This window comes from Vulpes vulpes, chromosome 3 (genome assembly GCF_048418805.1).
Source record: "Vulpes vulpes isolate BD-2025 chromosome 3, VulVul3, whole genome shotgun sequence".
NCBI classification, from domain to species: Eukaryota; Metazoa; Chordata; class Mammalia; order Carnivora; family Canidae; genus Vulpes; species Vulpes vulpes.
The window spans coordinates 22,222,280-22,241,762 of NC_132782.1; the positions used below are offsets into that span (position 1 = coordinate 22,222,280).

At 43.9% G+C, this 19,483-nt stretch overlaps 1 protein-coding gene across 1 annotated transcript in view; it reads right to left on the minus strand.

The window, feature by feature from the left end:
• Nucleotides 1-19,483, minus strand: part of PDE11A (phosphodiesterase 11A) — a 365,302-nt gene that overhangs the window by 42,022 nt on the left and 303,797 nt on the right. Inside the window, exons 16-17 of the mRNA XM_025994270.2 lie at nucleotides 6,207-6,284; nucleotides 809-872 (exon numbers count right to left, since the gene is read on the minus strand). Of these exons, the coding sequence (XP_025850055.2) occupies nucleotides 809-872; nucleotides 6,207-6,284 (142 nt within the window). The remainder of the gene's footprint in view (nucleotides 1-808; nucleotides 873-6,206; nucleotides 6,285-19,483) is intronic.

Consider the following 19,483-nt stretch of genomic DNA (forward strand, 5'->3'; position numbering starts at 1 on the left):
CACTCTCCAGGCTGCAGGCAGCACTAAACTGCTGTGCCACCAGGGCTGCCCAGTAATCAAGAATCTTAAACTGTGTGATTACTGGCTTGAAAACTATTCTTGTTCTAAACTAACACTTTGGGTAGTGAAACCAGATAGGTGGTAAAGGCATGATTTTTTTGTGCAAATTAAGTTGAGTTATTGCACACTTTGGCTAAAGTGATCTGCTCGCCTTTAAAAAGAAAAATAAGGGTGGCCCGGGTGGCTCAGTGGGTTAGCGCCACTTTCAGCCCAGGGTCTGATCCTGGAGACCCAGGATCGAATCCTGCATCGGGCTCCCTGCATGGAGCCTGTTTCTCCCTCTGCCTGTGTCTCTGCCTCTCTCTCTCTCTGTGTGTCTCTCATGAATAAATAAAATATTAAAAAAAAAAAAGAAAAAGAAAATTTCCCTTTGACTTCCTTTGTTTTTTCCTTTTTTTTTTTTTAAGGTGAGAAAAAAGAGGACCTTGTGCTAAAACTTGATTACCTATTTAAAAACACTGTTTTTGGAACTCTCGCCTTAGGAAGCGGTCAACGTGTTATTTGGATTGAGAGTATTAAGAAAACCTTACAGAATCAGGAATATTATGACTCCGTGGAAGCCCGTTAAAGCATGGCTGTGCGATAAACTATGTCTCTCTCAAGCCTCCTGCTATTTTTTACACCAGGTTAATACTGATGCAAATTGCCTAGGGCTTCAGGGCCTGGGAGTTGGGGTTCTGGGAATATTGCCCCCCCCCCTGCCCCCCAGTCCCTCCTCTGCAGAGCCCTGCCATTAATCACCACTTGCCTGTCTGGAGATCTCCCACGGTTTGGTCACGGCTCCAAGGTCACAGGCTGTCATTAACATTGATCTGAAAAACAGAACCAAACAAAACAGCCTGAATAATCTTTTGTCGCATTCCTAAACAAACCCATCCTAGATACATAAATAAATAAAATGGGACTCAGGCCAACTCTCACATGTCTTTTGCTCAACAAGGGAAGCAGTGTTCACAGTCCCATGTCCAGCCTGTCCCTCCTGTGGCCACACGGCTCAGGAAGACAAAGCTCCACGCACACCCTGGGCGCCCTTTTGTTGAGTCTGCAGCGGATCGAGGAAGGCAGAGCACGACTCTACCTGAGCTAAGCAAGCCCTGCTTAAAATAATCTCTAATGGACGATGCTCTCCATTCCTGGAGAATCAGGACCGAATAGCTGCCGAACCTGTGCACCGACTTCGCGCTGATGGAGGGGCACGGAGGGCACCCGCAGCAGAGGGGCGAGGCGCCCCCCCGCCGGAGCACCTTCATGCTCCCGGCTCTCCGGAGCTAGGATTTACTGCGAGAGCCACCCTGTTGGCTCCAGTGTATTCCCTGGCTGCAACCATGTTTCACAAGCATAATGAAGAAGAAACACATTCAGCTACAGCTTTCATTAATTTGAGTACATAAGAAAGCATAGCAGGAGGGGAAGCAGGCTTTGGGGGGCAGGTTTCTCTGGGGTTTGATTAGAATTCACCCTGAACCATGGATATAAAAACGTGGGGAACAATTTAAATTGTCGATAGCTCTGGTGCTCGTAATCTGATGTGGTGGGAGGTGGGAAAAGCAAGGCACGCCCTTTGTCCAAAATTTGCTTTCTTTGTACTAACGTCAGTGATGACAGGCGAAGAAGGATTGGAGCTGAGAGGCCACATCTTGGCTGGCTCCTTTTGGAAGAAAGGGGGTGTTGTTGGAGGTCACAGGGCTGTCCTGGTGTCGGGTGTTAACATTTCATACCCTGCCGGACTCCAGTGCCTTGGAAACGTGTCTGCTTCCCAGATGGCAGAGCGTGCCTAGATGGTAGTGGGGTTTGCACAACTTCCCCAGGAAACCCCCCCAGGGCACAGGGCAGAGCGGCAGGTAACAATAGGTCATTCAAGCACCACCAGGCCCACCGCATCAGCAGCCCCTCCAGGAGTGAGGCAGCGTCTAACCCCAAGCACTTCTATGCGGAGCAATGCCCTGGTGCATTCTTCCGAGTTGATCTTCTGTGACAAGCACTCTGCTGTGTGCCTGCCTCTGTACGAAGTGCTTGACCCACTAACTACTAACCAAATGAATCTTCTAAACCCTCTGAGGGAGGAGCCCTTATTCCCATTTTATGGGGAGGTAAATGGAAACATGGAGAGGTTAAGTTACTTTCCCAAAGCCAGTAAGGATTCAGGATTGTGTGTTTATCACAAAGCTTCCAGACCCCCTCTTGCTACACTCTGAGGCTTCTCATTTTAGGTTCTGCTGGTACCAGAGGGAGACAAGACTGTAGGTAATGCATCGGACTTTGCAATCTCCCTCCTAGATGGGAAATAATCTCTGTGAGGTTGCCTACTTATACCCTAACTTGGACAACTGCTTAGATTCCATCTGCTTGATAATTCGAGGCTTGCTTCTCAAATTCTTAGTTAACAAGTGTATTGAGTATCTGGCTAGGTGCTCAGATAGTGGTCATTCTAGTAGGTATCATTAGCTGAGCAAGCGCTACAGAGTGACCCAGTCTGCATACGGGGTAGGGATACTATTATTACTCCCATTTTATAAAGCACGTAGTGTTTTGCGTTCCTTGATCAGACAGGTTAGAAAGTTTACACAGTGAGGAAGTATCAGAGCTGGAGCTGGAATCCATAAAGTCTGAGGGAAGTGGTCTCTGTTTTCAGTGTAGACCCTACAGTGGAGCAGAGCGTGCATACTGTGAAGGGGGACCGAAAACGGCCGGAGGGAGGATGGGGGGGATGGAGTCTGAAACTTTCATCCAACTGGCCCCGGAGAGCCTCTTAGGGTTGGGGGCTCAGGGGCCACCTGGCTAAAAATTCCAGGCAGAACGTTAGCTGGTGGGTATGAAGAGTCTAGAGAAGGAGAGAAGGGAAGTGGGAGACCAGTCAGAATGAGTGGCTCAGGACCCGACACGGGGAAGGGCAGGAAGGGCAAGGGGAAGGCTGCAAGATTCCCAAGGAAGAACCAAAGGAGGTGAAGGAGTAGTTCACACCTGACTGCTTCAATCAGGCCCCTAGAAGTGAAAGGTCTTTTCTAGAGTGAGAAAGGAGGGAGGAAGTTACTCTGCAGGTCCGCCTAATGCTAGTGCGTTTGCAGTGGGGTGTGCAGCACTGGGCGCTGGGTGAGCGGCTGGAGCACCGAGGGCCCGGCCGGCTCTGTCCCGGGGGGCTGCGTCCAGAGTCTCCGATGCTCACGGCAGATCATTTTTATCACCCCCCCCTTGTATGTGCCAAATCATTTCAACAATAACCTTGTGTTCACTGGTATTTTCTTGATTTGTCCTCCGGTTTTAAAACAATTAGCAATGAAAATGAATCAAGATTAGTTAAAAAGATATGTATTTGTAGCCCGTAAAATAGTTCATGCAAGAACTGAATTTTGCACTTAACCAGACAAGAAGCACACTTCGCACTTTGCCCTGTTTCACTGTTTTAAATCTCAACCACTCACAGGAAGCCCAGATGGTCAACACAAAATGATGGAGATGAAGTAAGTCAAGTTCTGGTTCTTTCCTCCTCGCCGTCACTGTGCTATCAATGTTTCTTCTGGATATACTGCCTGAAGGCAGGGAGGTGAAGCTCCGTGGGCTCGAAGACATGAACTGCACCCAGAGCAAGCACTAAAGGCTCTGCAGCATTAGGGGCTCACACCTGCAGTGTGCCCCGCGTGCACCTGCATCAGGGGCTCACGGGTGACCGCGCACTCCGCAGTTAGCGTTCGGGTACGATATGTGTGCAACTAAAGGAGCGGTAATAGCGTGGTGCTTTGAAGCTTTCCTATCAATTATTTTGATACTCAGCAGTAATCTCAGCCATGTTTAGAACTTACACCAACAAAAGATTTTTCTCAGGGAGAAGTATCTTATCACTGACACTGTTTAGACTGCAGGCATGTGGCACGTGGTGATAATGAAAAGCAGACCGACTTGTAGTTGGTATTGTTTTTATTTTTTAAAGACTTTATGTATTTATTCATGAAAAACAGAGAGAGAGGCGAGCAGAGACCTAGGCAGAGGGAGAAGCAGGCTCCCCACAGGGAGCCCAATGGGGGACTCAATCCCAGGACCCTGGGATCACACCCTGAGCCAAAGGCAGACGCTCAACCACTGAGCCACCCATGTGCCCCTAGTTGGTTTTATTGCTATTTTTAAGTTCTCTAAGACAGTGGTCCCCTGGAACATCCCCTGCCCCCCAGTGTACATGGTCAGAGTCTAACCATGAAATGGGGGAGGGAAGGCAAAGCTCGGGGGCCATGGGGAGCTCCCAGAGCATCTCTGTTTTACACACTGGGCTTCCAGGTAAGATTTTTCTTACATCTGGGGTATCCTGCCGAAACAAGTTTGAAAACCCCTGTAGTAAAACACCCAGGTGGAGACATGGAATGTGCACTGGCACGTTAGGAGTAGTGCTCAGAAGAGAGGCCAGGCTGGAGACACGGGGCAGGAGTCCATGGAGAGGAGGTGGTAGTGAAAGCCACCGGGAACAAGAGAGGAAAACCCAAAACAGGTCCTTGGAGGTCCTTACATTTCAGGAGTGGTGGGGAGGGGAAGGGCTGAAGAAAGACGGAGAGGAGAAGCAAGGGTCGGAGGAAAGTAGAAAGTCTTGAGGAGCAGGGCTTTGCAAGACCCAAGGCAGGGGAGAGCTTCCAGACCAGAAAGTCCAGTGCAATTAGGGGCTGTGGTGAGAACCAGAAGGAGAGCGAAGGCCCTAGAATTTGATCCTTGGGAGGTGCCTGGTGACTCTCCAAAGGAGCAGAAATCACGCTTGATAGACTGAATTCTTCAGTGGAGGAACAGCTAACTACTTTGTGGTAAATCCACACTTGGGAATACTATGCAACAGTAAAAGCTGATGACGTATGGACGTGGAAAAAGTTTTAAGGCCTGGAGCTGAGTGAACAGCTTCAGATCGATGTATAAATACATAGTGGATGTTAAAACAAACAAATCCACACTCAACAGTATTTTCTCCTTAGGCTATGCGTGTATATAAATGCTTCGGAGGTGGTTGCAGAGGATGCAACAGATTGATAACAGGGTGATAACTGTGTGTCGTCGGGGAATTGGGAGTGGAGCCCGGGGGAGGGGGGTCTGGGGGCTTATCTGTCATGTTTCATTTGTTACAGAAAAATATATTCCTATGATTACTCGTGGAATGAAAAAGAAATACATTGCGAGCACCTGGGTGGCTCAGTGGTTGGGTGTCTGTGTGCTTTGGGCTCAGGGCGAGATCTGGAGTCCTGGGAGCCTGTGTCTCCCTCTGCCCGTGTCTCTGTCTCTCTGTGTATCTCTCCTGATGAGAAAGGGAGCAGAGCGGCCAGGGGCAGCAGGACAGGGGGGCAGCCCTGCCTACCAAAGCCTAAGGCGGGAGCTTGCACCGCAGCTCTGGGGCTGTTGGGACAGGGGTCCTGCTCTGGTTGATTCTAGTCGTCACCTGGCTGTGGGACGCACACAGCGAGCCTCAGTCCAGGCCTCACAAGCTTTTCCAGGAATGCTTAGCAGCTTTGGAACAGGAATAAGGCAGCAGAAGGTCTGGGGGTAGGTGAGGTAGGGACAGGATAGGAGAGAAAGAGGAGTCGTGCCCAGTCAGGGGGCTCAGACAGTGCCACAGGAGGGCGGTGGTTTGCTGCTGTCTTTTGTTAACGGCTGGGAAGAAATCCAGTGGAAATGTCTAGAACACACTCCTTATTTCTGCCACCAAAATTGTTCCAAATGGTTTTCTTTCTTTTTTTTTTTTTTTTATGGGACAAATGGTTTTCTATCTACAATGCCTGCTGTCTCTAAGAATACCCCAAAGGTTAACTGTCTACTTTGTTTTGGGTAAAACACTGTTTTGGGTAAAAATCACTGTTTTCTAAGGTTCCAAAATCCCCCCTTCCCTCAACCTCTACCCTCCCACCCCGCTGCCCCACAGCTTGCTGAAACTTGAAACCAATCTGAACACCATTTTCTAATTCTGAAGGCAAATTATGGAGAGGAGGCAAAAAAGATAATGAATCAGAAGATGAAAAGACATGCCGTCTATCTTTTCTCTGATCATTGGACCACTCTCCAAATGTTTTGAATGGAAGCTAAGATCCGTTACTTTAGAAATCACGTGCGTGCCCTTAGCGCTGTCAGCAAAGCATGGCTAAATCTTCAAATAATGAAGAAACACATAAACAAGAGCTTCTTCTTACCGAAATATATCACGATGGCTTTTGATGTTCCAATCGTATTCTCCTTTGCTGACAAGTTCAAAGAATTCAGTCCTCCTCCTGCACAAAATCAAATGAAGGAAGAGAGAGGAAAATCTGGAATGAAATTTCTCAGTCTGCGGGGCGACATAAACACATTTGTGGGAAAATATAAGATCACCTGAACCAAGTAACTTAATATTTGAAATCATGAGGCTAAAGCACTATCAAAATAAATCACTTTTTAAAAAATGTTGAGGCTTCAAGAAAAAGCCACAATCAGTTCTGAGTGTATTTACACCAGAGGAGATTATTGAGCCATAAAGCAGAAGACAATGTGGCCTCGCATGTAGGATTGCCTGCCATGAAGCCCTTGTGACACTCACTGCAAGTCAGAGGAGGGAAGCAAGGACAAATAAAAAGCGGGAACAGTTTTGGAATGTTCTTTTATCATTCAACATAGAACTGAGCTGTATGAGGATCTGAGATAAGATAAACTCCCTGGTAGTAAATTCAGGGCAAAGACTTTTTTCTAGGTTAGAAAATAACATTTTCAGCATTTCAGGGCTTAAACACATAGTCTGTGGAGTCAGAAACAACTGTGTTTAAGTCACCCACCTGCTGTGCAACCCTGGGAAGGGACTCAACCCCTCTGAGCCTCCATTTCCAAATCTCTAACACGGGGATCATATTTGCTGCCTCTCACGGTTATTGTGAGGATTAAATGCAAAGCAGTTAGCATAGGCTCTGCACATTTTCAGTGCTGGTTACATACGGATGCACATTCGGAGATGTACAGATACGGAAAAGACAAGCAAGGCATATTCTAAAGTTGGGAAAATAAGGGGGATTTATTTTTATTTTCAAAACCTTCATCTAGTTATAGGACTTTTCACTTTTATAGTGCAAAAGGAAAATAAGACATTACCATTTTGATTCCTTAAGAATCCCTTCCCAAGGTTTCACTTTCTCGACTCTTCCTCAGGAGATCAGTATTTAAAAGATCCTGACACACGGTTTCTCAAAGTGCATCCCACACAGAGGTACTCCACGTACAAGGATTCCCCAGCCAAGCGGTTTGGAGAAATGCTGCCTCTGGTATACCTCTCTTGGAGATTCACCACCCATATCAGCCTTCTGAAGGCTCTGAGAAATCCCGAGATAGAAAAGCCTGTCTCACCTTCCTTAACCGCAGAATTCCATAGTACTGATATTTTAAGAAATGCACTTTGGAAAATACAACCATGTCATTCACGGCGGAGATCAGAGCAGGACCTCAGACACTTAGTGCTGAGCCACTGTGGTTTGGGGACAAATGCTGGGCGCACGGTTCCTTGTGTCTGATCTGGGGTGCCATCACCAGCTGCCCAACCGCATAGACTTCTTGTCATCTGATTGGACTAATTATTTTCATATGATTTGAAAGGAGGCAGGCCAGGAAGACAAATCTGTGGCTCACTTATTTGAGACACACAGACAGGTCTTGGATCCATCCCTTCAAGTGGATATAGGTCAAGGCCACACCACTGTACGGGAAAACCTCCCCAACAATCTCCGAGCAATGGGCAGGGATGGCATTGCACAGTGACACTGAAGGGCCCGCCAACTCCCCTCCCCTTTGTGTGCTCAGGCATGTGTGTGTGTGCCTTTTCTTTGTATAACTTCACCATCGCCTTCACGTGCCTGCTCCCTTCTCTATGGCCATGGTCACGCCACAGCCTGTTCAGTGACGGACTGTGAACTGAAAGAGAAAGGGAGGTGGTAAGATGGAAAGAACCAAGACTGGACTCACACTGACCTGGGCCAAATGCTGACTGTCACTTACTAGCTTACCAGCCGTGTGGCCCCAGGCAAGCGATTCCATGGCCTGAGCCTCAGTTTCCAGCTTTGTGGTAAGATTTTGAGATGAGGTATGCGAAGTGTTTGGCCCTAATAGATACTCAATATCTGACAGCTGTGGTTAATGATATTGATAGGATCACTGCCAAAAACGACACACATAATCGTCCTACATGAGATCAAAGAGGTCAGCTAGTTCTGTTCTCACGGAAGGGAGGCTAGTCTTCCTTTGAATTATTGTGGAGCAGGAAGTTTGGTTCCACAAATACTCCTTGAACACCTACCCTATGCCAACTCTTAATAAGACTTATGGACCCAAGACACGGGTGCAATCTCTAAACATCTCTGAATTTAGCAGGGTCAATCAACAAATAAATAGGTAACTCCCCTTCCAACCTGATACCGATGATAATACTAATGATACTGGGACTAGAGTGAGGTGAGAGAGGCACTTGCTTTGGGCACAAAATTTAAGTGGGTGCCCAAAAGCTCAATTGTCAAGATAAACAATATTTTAATACAGTCTTTTTAAAAAACAACATAAATGCAAGAAAAATCCATGATGAACAAAGTATCAAGGTTTTAAGCAGGATCTGACACCGCATGTGCATCACTTGTCTCACTTGCCGTCCCCCGGACCCACCCCCCCACCCCCCACCGTGAGGTGAACATTTATTGGGCCCTTATTATGGGTTCTGTCACTTAGTGCCCACATGATTGACCTCAAGTAGGTTCCTTAACCTTCTTGTTCAGCTTCGGTGATCTAATAAGTAGGAGTAATCATAATGGGACTACCTTGTAGGGTGGGGAGAAGGATTAGATAAAATGATTTATGTAAAACACTTAGAGAGCCTGGCACATAGTAGGTACTCAGTAAGGCTTAGCTAGTTATTAAGCTCAAAAGGGCTGGGTTAACTGGCCCAAGGTTGCAGAGCTGGTGAGGGGCACTGCTGGAACCCAAAAGTAACCTGCTGAGATATCAGTTGCCCCAAGTGGCTAAGACATGCCCTGGGTGTCCAGGGGGCACAGAGGAAGGCACCAAGCTTGGCTTGGCGGGTCATGGAAGATCATGAAAGGCTTTCTGAAAGAGCTTGCCCATCATCATCATGTCTGTCATCATATGCACCTGATGTGATTTCAATCCTCTGAGTTATTCTAAGAAATCACTAGAAGGCCAACTCCATGAGGATAAGGGCCTGGCCCCTTTCTCTTCACTCTTGAATCCCCAGTGTGTACAACAGTGCCTGATGTATAATAGTAGGAGCTTGATAAATATTTGAAGTGATGAATGAATGAAAATGATGACCTCAGAAACTTCTTCATTTTTAAAAATAACTCTCCAGCTACTGGTTTTCCCTCGATTCTAGTTGCACTGGAGTATTCATGGTTGCCGTTTGGAGAGGTTGAGATAAGAAAACAACATAAAATCTATCCAAGAAAAGCTCCGTTAGATTCTTGAAGACTAGATTCCTACTAGACCAAGAGGACAACAAACAAGCTGTGGAAAGCTTAAGAACATCATTCCCATCTGATGTTCTGACCCTCCTTCCATTAATATTATTTTACCTGCTGAGAGTATTTTCAAAGTATAAGGCATAGTATCTCTGATGCAAAATGGAAACATCACCTACGTGGCTAACTCAATGCAGAAAAGAATTGTAAAAAAAATGCAAATCTGTGATAGGGCAACTGAACAGAACCATAAGGATAAATTTCGCAGCTCTGGACACTTTAATAGCTAGAGTTGCTGGTGTGAAAGTCTTAAATCAACTAGACCCAAAATCGGTTATAGGCTTCACATCACATTTTAACAAAACTAGATTCCATTGTATCGGGACAAAAGGGATTATCCACTGTCCCTAGGGGATGTGGATAGAAGAGGGGTGGGAAGACTCCGTAGGGCACAGAGAAATGTGACATACTAATTTTATTTTTCCTCCACTGACAAAAGTGTGGCTATTTCTTGATATTTATTCTGACCTCCCATGGTTTGACTCTGACTTCAGAAAGCAGTAGGACTTTCTGCACACCATAGTTTTATCAAGTTAGTCACTGGTGAAACTGTGTATATCATACACCTGGTAATATATTTGATCACACAAATAGTCAAATAGATATTTTAAGGTTTTTTTTTTTAAAAAGTGTATTTACAATTTAAGTTCCTGAAAATTAACCATCTTGAAAGATCAAGAGATGGGGTTAATCATTTCCATAAGACTGCAAAAAGGTTTTGAAGTAATGGCATGCAAAAGTCACATAACTGATTTATTATGCATGCTTCCTATGTCTTAAAAGGTATACAAATTACACATCAGCCATAGAGAATGTATCTACCTCTTCACTACCCAGCCTAGAAATAACACTTTACCCATCTGGGGACGCCTGGGGGGCTCAGGGGTTGAGGATCTGCCTTTGGCTCAGGGCATGATCCTGGGTCCTGTGATCGAGTCCCACATCGGGCTCCCTGTGAGGAACCTGCTTCTCTCTCTCATGAATAAATAAATAAATCTTAAAAAAAATAATAAAGCTTTACCCATCCTGCCGAGGCCCCTGAGCGACTCTGCACTCTTGTTCCTCCCTCCCTCCCTTCCACCACAAGATGTCCATTTTCTAAATTTCGCATACATCATTTTCACATAGATCCTTGCAATTTTCCTAGGTAAATCATGCAAACCATTGCTCTGTATATTTTAAAACTTTATGAATGTTATCATTGTGGTGCATGTATTCTTTAGCAACTTGCTTTTCTTGCTCAGTGTTTGTGAGTGTAGAGTTCTAGGTCATTTCATTTTACTGCTATGTGGTTATTCCATATATTATTATATACTATTTATTTACTTATTTCCTGATGATGAAGGTTTAGATTATTTATGGGTGGGTTTTTTTTTGCCATTACATATTACATATAATGCTGCTATGAACATTCTTGTACATGTCTCCTTGTGAATTTGTGTGCATTTTCTCTCTGCCTCTCTCTCTGTCTCTGTGCACACACATGCACACATGCATATGCCTACACACTCGCACACATACACACATATATATAAAATGTTGGGTCACAGTTATTTATTTCCTATGTTTGAGTTTTCATTATAATAATAGACTGTTAGAGGTACAGGGTACCTTTGAGAAACATCAATTGTTTCTCTCATTCTATAGGTGAGGAAACTCAAGGTGAGGGAAGGTGAAGTGATTTTTCCAGGGTCCCCTGGTGGTTGTGAGCAGATCTAGGTGGATTCTAAGCCCCTAGCCTCCCAGTTCTGGCCTCTGAGATCATCTTTGTAAACTGTGTGTGGCGTGAACCCTGGGGCTAGAGAGCCCAGCGTATTGAGGGAATAGGGACAGCAGTGGCCCATAGCCCTGGTGTGAGGTAATGGCTTTGCAGGCTGCCATGGCAAGGAAGTGCCACGTACCAAGTACCAAGGCAGGCACCAGACAGAAGCGTTTCTATCATCAACAGGGGGATGCTCCACAGAAAAGCTGCAAGTGGCCCAGGCCCAGTTGGAGGCTCACGGCTCCAGGTGGCATAATTCTGACCTCCTCCTTAGTGATGATGGTTACAAAACAGCAATGTGAGATCCATTAGACTTTTGAGAAATGAATTTGCCCACATAGCTGCTCCTTTTGGCATCTCTATGTGTATGGGTGTACAGATCATACAGACCCAACAGTAGGAGCATACGTGAAGCTCGTAGACATAGGAACACTCTTAAAAACACAGGACCCCTAAAAGGAACATCCTAAAAGCTACAAAGTTATATAATACTCCCTGGATCCAGGCTCTTGTGTCCTGAGGAACTGTATCATTAACTTCTCAAGCGAAGCACTGCAAACCCAGGTTTTCAAGGACAATGGCAAATACCTCGGTGACTGAAAGGCAACTTACTGGAAAATCTCATTTATAATCACGCATGTTTTTATGAGGCTTTCATCCCGCTCTCCTGACATACGCTCCATTGAGAAAAATAGCAGTCTTTAAAAGAAGCATCATTTGAACAGAACTGCTAAAATTACCCTCAAAAATAATTCTGAAGATTGGTTACCAGTCACCCATCACTACACTAAAACTCTTTCTGGCTTGTAATCTATCTTGCCGAAGATACCCTTTATCTATAAAGCGAGAAATCACCATTTCTGTGTACGTTTTAATCAAAAAAATTGGGGGAGTAAATTTGTGTATCTATACGTGTATATATATGCACACATATTCTTTATCTGTTCATCTCACTGTTCCAAATCTACTAAAAGTCCATGAATGTTAGGAAGGTTTTACTGCCAAATTGACAAATCATCATTATGCTTTTCTGCAATGACAACCCCAAAGTTCTCAGGCAGGGGTGGCAGGAGTGTATGCAGTGGGGCCGGGTCAGGGGGTGCGGGGGAAAGAGATTTGTTCTTTTGGTATCCTTACAGCTAGTTCAACAGACAAATCATTTGTCTGCAGTTGATTGCTAAATTTAGACTCTGGAGAGGTTTCTGGAATTTGGGTGTTAGAGCACCAGAGAAGAATAGAAAATTAATATGCAGATGTTAACTCTAGTAATTATGACTTAAGTTAAAAAAATCATATGTTTAATTTTGAAACTGAATGGTCTCCCAGCTTTAGACTAGCACTGATAACACAAAGGTCAGCTAAGAACCTGAATGAAGTTATTTGTCAGATGCCAGGCTTCTGTTGACATGAATAAAATTGGAGGGATCCAGGAAATGGAAAGGCTTGAGTGACTGAATGTTGAGAATGGCCAAGGACTGGACAACACAGGTCTTAAGAGTCAGTTCAGTCCAAGCATAATCAGCAGTCCCAGAGATGGTATAAGACATTGCTAGATGGCACGTGACCTAGTTGCTCCTGCATTTACTTTGGCCATAGCACTCATTGCACTGTGGTTTTACTAGTTGTCTCTCTTCCCCATGGGCGCAGAGCCCCTGAGCTAAGAGTTGTGCTTTACCTGCCTGTGCACCCCCAGAAACTAGCACAGTGCCTGGAGAAGTGTCTAAAGGCACTTTAATAAGTGCCAAGTGCTAGTGGGGGATCCCTGGGTGGCTCAGCAGTTTGGCGCCTGCCTTTGGCCCAGGGCGCAATCCTGGAGTCCTGGGATCGAATCCCATGTCGGGCTCCCGGCATGGAGCCTGCTTCTCCCTCTGCCTGTGTCTCTGCCTCTCTCTCTCTCTCTTTCTCTCTGTGTCTATCATAAATAAATAAATAAATAAATAAATAAATAAATAAATAAATCTTTAAAAAAAACAAGTGTAGTGGATGAGATTCTCATGTTGTATTTAGTTGCAATATCATGTGGTTGGGGGTATGGGAATGAATATATATAAAAGTGCTTTGAGATGCACCAAGAAGTGCCAAAATATTTCTTCTGTCAACCTAAGGTGGGGCCTGTTCTAACAGTAGAATAATTTCAGTGGGTTAATTCATTAGGCTCTGTTAAGATATAAGAACGGGTTAAGCCTTCCAAGTCATTATACCCAACTCTGCATTAATTTATCTTTTTTCTTTCCAATATGGTGGTTAAGTTGAGTGCAGGCAACAGTGGAAGCTGAAAACACTAAACACAGTGGGCTTTTAATAAACATTTATTTAATGATGAATGAGTGAATATTTGTTGAGTTGAGTTCCCATTGTATTTAAAAAAATAAATTGTTCTAGATATTAATCTAATTTTAAAAGGATGGTCAAACTATAACTCCTTTACCAATCTAAGATAATGTAGTACATTTCGCTGTCATTATCAGATGCTTTTGAAAAAATGTTAGTTATTGCCTCCACTTGGAAAGACAAAGACAAAGATACCATTAGACCGGGCATTTTCCATAATTGCTGATGAATGTTTGTAGAGCACAAAGGGAAATGGAAAATTTTCAGTTTGAAGATCCTCTGATTCATTTAGAGAGCCAGCTGGAAAAGCATGGAGCATCCAAATGGATTTATAAAGTGCAAAGTATTGGATAATCCTCAGTTTATATAATGATCTGTGGCAATGTGGCATGGGAGATGGGAGCACAGACAACTTGATGACTTTGGGCAAATTACTCACCCTCTCGAAGCCCATGTATCCTGATCTACCCATAAGATGGGGATAATAAAATCTACCTTGGAAGTTGATATGAGAATTTGATTCCAAAAAGTTAATATTTTGAGAACTCAATATGTCAGGCAGCGTATCAGGTTTTGGGCCTCCCAGAGTGAGAGGTCGGCATTCATAGGGCTGCCATCCTAGTGGTGATACAGGGAGCTACTGTAATGCTAGAACAGTACGGACGGAACACAGTGCAGGCACCTGCTGGATGAGAGATAGTGTCATGTGATCAGCCTTTGGGGAGGGATACTAAACTGTTGACTGTCTTACAGCTAAAGAATTGCCAACTTCTGATGCCCTAGCTTAGCTCAAGTGCAAAAAAGAGCCTCTAGATTGGAGTCTCAGCCCCACCAGACAGGCTCCTGAGCAGCTCTAACCTGGAGCCTCCACCCCTCCTCCCTCCTGATGGTGGGCCTGCAGTGGAATTGCTATCTGCTGGTTACCTAGTATGCTTGGGATCGGCCTCCGTGTGGGCATACTCAAGTGACTGCTGCCCCTGATGCCTGAGTGTTCCCAGGATTGGCCTCAGTTCCATAGCTCTGGAACAGCAGAGAGAATGCCACAGGGATTAAAGAGAGTCCAACTTCTTGGTTCAAATCTCAGCTTTACCATTTAACACTTTGAGCAATTTACTGACTCTCTCTCCAAACATCAGTTTCTTCCTGTGTATTATGAGGTCAATAACAGTGCCCGTTCTAACAGGAGTGCTCTATTTATTAAGGAGGGATAATGTGAATATAAAGCTCCTAAGTAAGCACTCAGGAAATACTAGTTGTTGCTTTTACTAATAATCATCTCTGTTGACTTACATGCAAACAAAAGGACAGGGATTTGTGACTTTGCTTTGAAATTTTAATGCTTATAATTTTGGACCTCTTCCTCTGCCTCCCCCCTCCCCCCAACAAGCCTCATCTTTTATGGTGTAATTTCTATTAAGTTTTCTGGCTTTCTTTATAAGGTACTTTAAATCATCAAAGTTATCAAACTTAAATGATTTAAATTTACATTATTTAGATTATTGAAATCTTAATTATTTAAATGCCAGATTATCTTTCAAATAGGTAATCTACTTTGACCACCACAAGGACCTTAGGGGGTTGATATGGCTGATATGCCTGCCTCCATGCTGCTGACAAGAAACCAAGGCGAAGAGAGATTAAGTGAGTGACTCCCTCAAAGTCGCATGGCTGGTTACCGATAGGGTACATCTAAGTCCTGCTTGAGGCGCTGAAATTACTATTTAATTATCAAAGCCTTATTCACTGCAGGGACTCAGAAATAGGCATGGAAATCAATTTCAGAAAATCACTCAGCAGAACCTGGAAAATGTTTTCAGTGAGTTGGAAAATCAGACTAAAGAATTAACCCCCAGACTTGGGTTGTGAAGCCTAGAAATTCACACTAAGGTTTTGGTTTTGTTTGTTTGTTTTATTTATTTATTTATTTTTTAAATCTGTGCTTTATCTATCAGTTGTAGTATAGAATCCCAAGGATTCCCAAAGCCATTAGAAATTAAATTTACCAGTTTCTGTGGTTGTTTTTAAAGGGGTTCCACATTTCTAGGAAGCGTATTTTCCTCTTTTGGCCCATGGCAGGAGATCTTGCCTGGGGGAAGATCCTCATAAACTCCTCTCCAAAAGTCCAAAGAGTGTCTCCCTGCCTGCACTGGCCCTTTCTACAGTGCTTTTTCCCCTTTCCTGGGGGAGGAAGGCAGTGAGCTTCCTTTTTGGTTGACCTCAATGGTATCATGAATTCTTTTTTTTTAAAGTAGGCTCCACCCAGCATAGAGCCTGATGTGGGGCTTGAAGTCATGACCCTGAGATCAAGACTTGAGTTGAGATCATGAGTTGGATCTCCTTAACTGACTGAGCCACCCAGGCACTTCTTGACTTTTGGTTTGAGTAGCTGGGGCAGGAGAACCAGTGATCCTCCGACCCTAAGAGAGAAGTGCCAGACCACCCACACCCTCTTGGCCCACCTTTCTCCAGCCATTGCTGCACCAAGCTCCTGCCCAGGCTGCCTGGTGCCTTGCTTACTTTCTGCTGGTGGTGGTGGTGGGGGACTGCTCTGACTCCCCATGTGGGGTTGGTAATTGCTGGAGTAACCTCCAGCCCTCAGGTGCATACATCCTGGAAGTCCAAGTCCTGGGAATTAACACTCGTGGAATAACCTTGGCTGATGGAGGATGGAGGCAAGTGGATAATTTTGAGGTGCAGCGTCTGAAACTTTTCAGACAGTCTCTGCAGGATCAAGCCCAGCTGACCACAGTGATGACAAACAAAGCAATGTGTCCTCACAATAGCTTTCCTGCCTCCCATTTCACCAGCCCAGTCCCCCACTCCTATTCCTGATGTCACTTCCAAAACTATGCTGACTGCACACAAGCCCTTGTTTCCAGCTCCACTTTGGGAGAGGGCACAGGGGACCCCATGCTGGTTTCAAATTGAACTGATTAATACACATCTGGGAAGGTCAATATTCCATATAATGTATCTCCAACCCAAATGACAACTATTTCTTGATTCTTCCATTAGAGAAGGAACACAGTGATTGTGGAAAAACCCCTGAAAGAGAAGGCATGGGTTTCAGTTTAGCCACTAATTGGTTATGTGACCCAAGCTACACTATTTAACCTTTCTGAGCTCAGACCCTGATCTACAAAATAAAGGAGATGAATTGGATTACATCATGACTAGCATCCTTTCCAGTTCCACAATTGTATATTTGTGAAATAAAAGCATTGAGGTGACAGTTGGTAGTGGCTGCTGTTCTCCCTCATTAACCCTAGGGATTGTTTTGGCTAAAAATATGGCAACACTTTAATGCAACTTTAGACAAGCAAGTGAATCAGCCTCCTGAAGGTCTAGATTAGGGAATGAGCAGCTATTTGGAACCTCAGAAGACAATAATGCTGACAAAAAGAGAACAAGCTGGCTTCTTTGGGAGTCAGCAAACAGCAGGGGCTGCAGCATTAAGATAAGAACAGAGTAATGAGAAAACGAGTTGAAACCAACTTCCTTGGCTGCGTCCCAGCGGTCACTCAGTGATTCGACACATCCCTAACAGGCCTTGATAAATGGACTCCAACTGGTGAGATTTTTTTCCTCTTTAGAAGTTACTTGGAAACCTGGCTTGGGAAAATGCTTCGACTTTGAGAAAAAATAACACAAAATCCTGCAAGTGTCAGAGACAGGAAATAAAAACATTGAAGGGATACAGGCCTTCATAAATCCCAAATCAAGGAGCATCACTTCAGAAAAAGATGGAAGATCAGGATAGTTAAGTCAATCAAGAGGGCCACAAAGCATGCAAAATAAATGAGCTATAAAGCAATGATATTGCCATTTATCAGAAATACAAGGCACTTATGAGATGTAAGACATTTATAAGACAGGTAACATAGGTATTGTAATCTCCATGTTACACATGAAGAAAAGAGGCTCAAGAGGTGAGTAATTTGTCTGGTGACACACAGCCAGGTAGTGGCAGAACCGGAATTTTTGCTTTTTAAGATACATATCAAAAATTAATTAAATTTGTACTTATCAAGGTAATACATGCATGTAGTTAACAAATTAAACAGTCCTGAAAAGCACATAATGAAACACAACAGTGTTTTCCATATTGCTTCCTTTTGTCCTTTGAGTATATTTCCCAGTGCTTTCATTTCATTTTTTAGTGTGGCCATAATATTCTTAATTTCAAGAGCTTTTTCTTTTTCTTTTTCTTTTCTTTTCTTTTCTTTTCTTTTCTTTTCTTTCTTTCTTTTTTTTTTCTTTTTCTTCTTCTATGGTGGCTCCTATTATTTTTTAAAGCATCCTGTTCTTGTTTCATGGATGTAATATCTTAGCTGTCTAAGGATATTAACAACAGTTTTTGGGTTTTGCTTTCTTCTTCTTCCTGTTTGCTCTGAATATCGTTTTTTCCCATTTTCTTTCATATGGGAGGCTTTCACAAAATTTTCTGTGATTCCCAGTATCCATTTGTATAGTAAGGCATTAAAAGGCTGGGCAGGAGTTGCTTATATGCATCCCACACACACATTACATGGGACATATCTATACTAAAAATTATTCATTGCTGATATGAATTCAAATTTCGTGGGGGTTCTTCTATTTCTATTTGCTAAATCTGACAACCCTGGGTATGTGGTTTTTGAACTCCTAGCTTCCGGGTGACTGGGCTATGGGTTCTCAATCCAGAGATTTGTTCCATTTCATTTCATTCCCTCTTCTGAGCTCTGTATCTCATTCCCATCTCATATTTTCCTCAGTCCAGAGTCTGCACTTTAATTTCTCAGGGAATAAGCCTCTGGCTGTCTCCAAGGGTAGAGGAAAGGAAGCTTACTGGTTACTTTGGGGAAGGACTTTGTGGGTCTCTGAGTGTTCTATAAACTGACTTGCTATCAATCTCTTTGTCTTACTTAAGCTTTGAGTGTCACATCCCCTTTCTGTGGCATGTTTTGTCTCTGGGCTCCAAACAAGTGCTTATAGGGCAGATTGTCTTGCTTCTCAGAGCTGTTCGCCTCTGTAGGTCCTACCTATCACTTCTACTCTGCTGGATCAGTTACCTTTTGTTGATCAGCCTTCTCTTTTCCACTAATGTATTGGCATCTCCTATCAGTTATGTGCCCTCAATCTTTCTCTCCTTGAAGATTTATGCCTTTATTGTTCTTTTAAATGTATTTGGTATCATTTCAGTGGAGTTTCAGGAAGAAGAGGACATAGACACTTGGACTCAACCTACCTGGTTTAATTGCCAGAATGCAATTTTAATCCAAACCAACATACCTCCAAAGCCTCTACTCTTTCCACAATACCATGGACTAAGTCATTCAGCAGAATCCAACAATACCTACAGCATAGATTATTAGTTGCCTACTCTAATATTCTTCCTTCCTTTATTAATAATAAAACCCTTACTTTTTTTCAGCAGGGCACATGGCTACCCAGAATAAAGACTTTCTTTCCCAAACTTCCTTCAACCTAGGTATAGCCAAATGGCTAAATTCTGATCAATGAAATGTAAGTGGAAGGGTTCTCTGGAGCTTCCAGAAAACTTACCTAAGAGATGGCTTGCATCACCTTTTAGCCCCCTTTTTCTTTGTCCCTTCTTTCTTTCTGCTAGCTGAAATGTGGACATTATGGTTGGAGCTTGAGCAGCTACCTTGGACTAGGGTGGAAACCATGTGTCAAAAACGGCAGCTCAGAAAGATAAAAGGAGCACTGGGTCCCTGATGACTTAATGTGACTGCTCTACCAACTTTAGATGGTGGTTCTCCAGATTTCTTTTACATGACAGAGAAGTAAGTCACTATTATTTTAGGGTTTCTGTTCCTTACAATTGAATCTAATT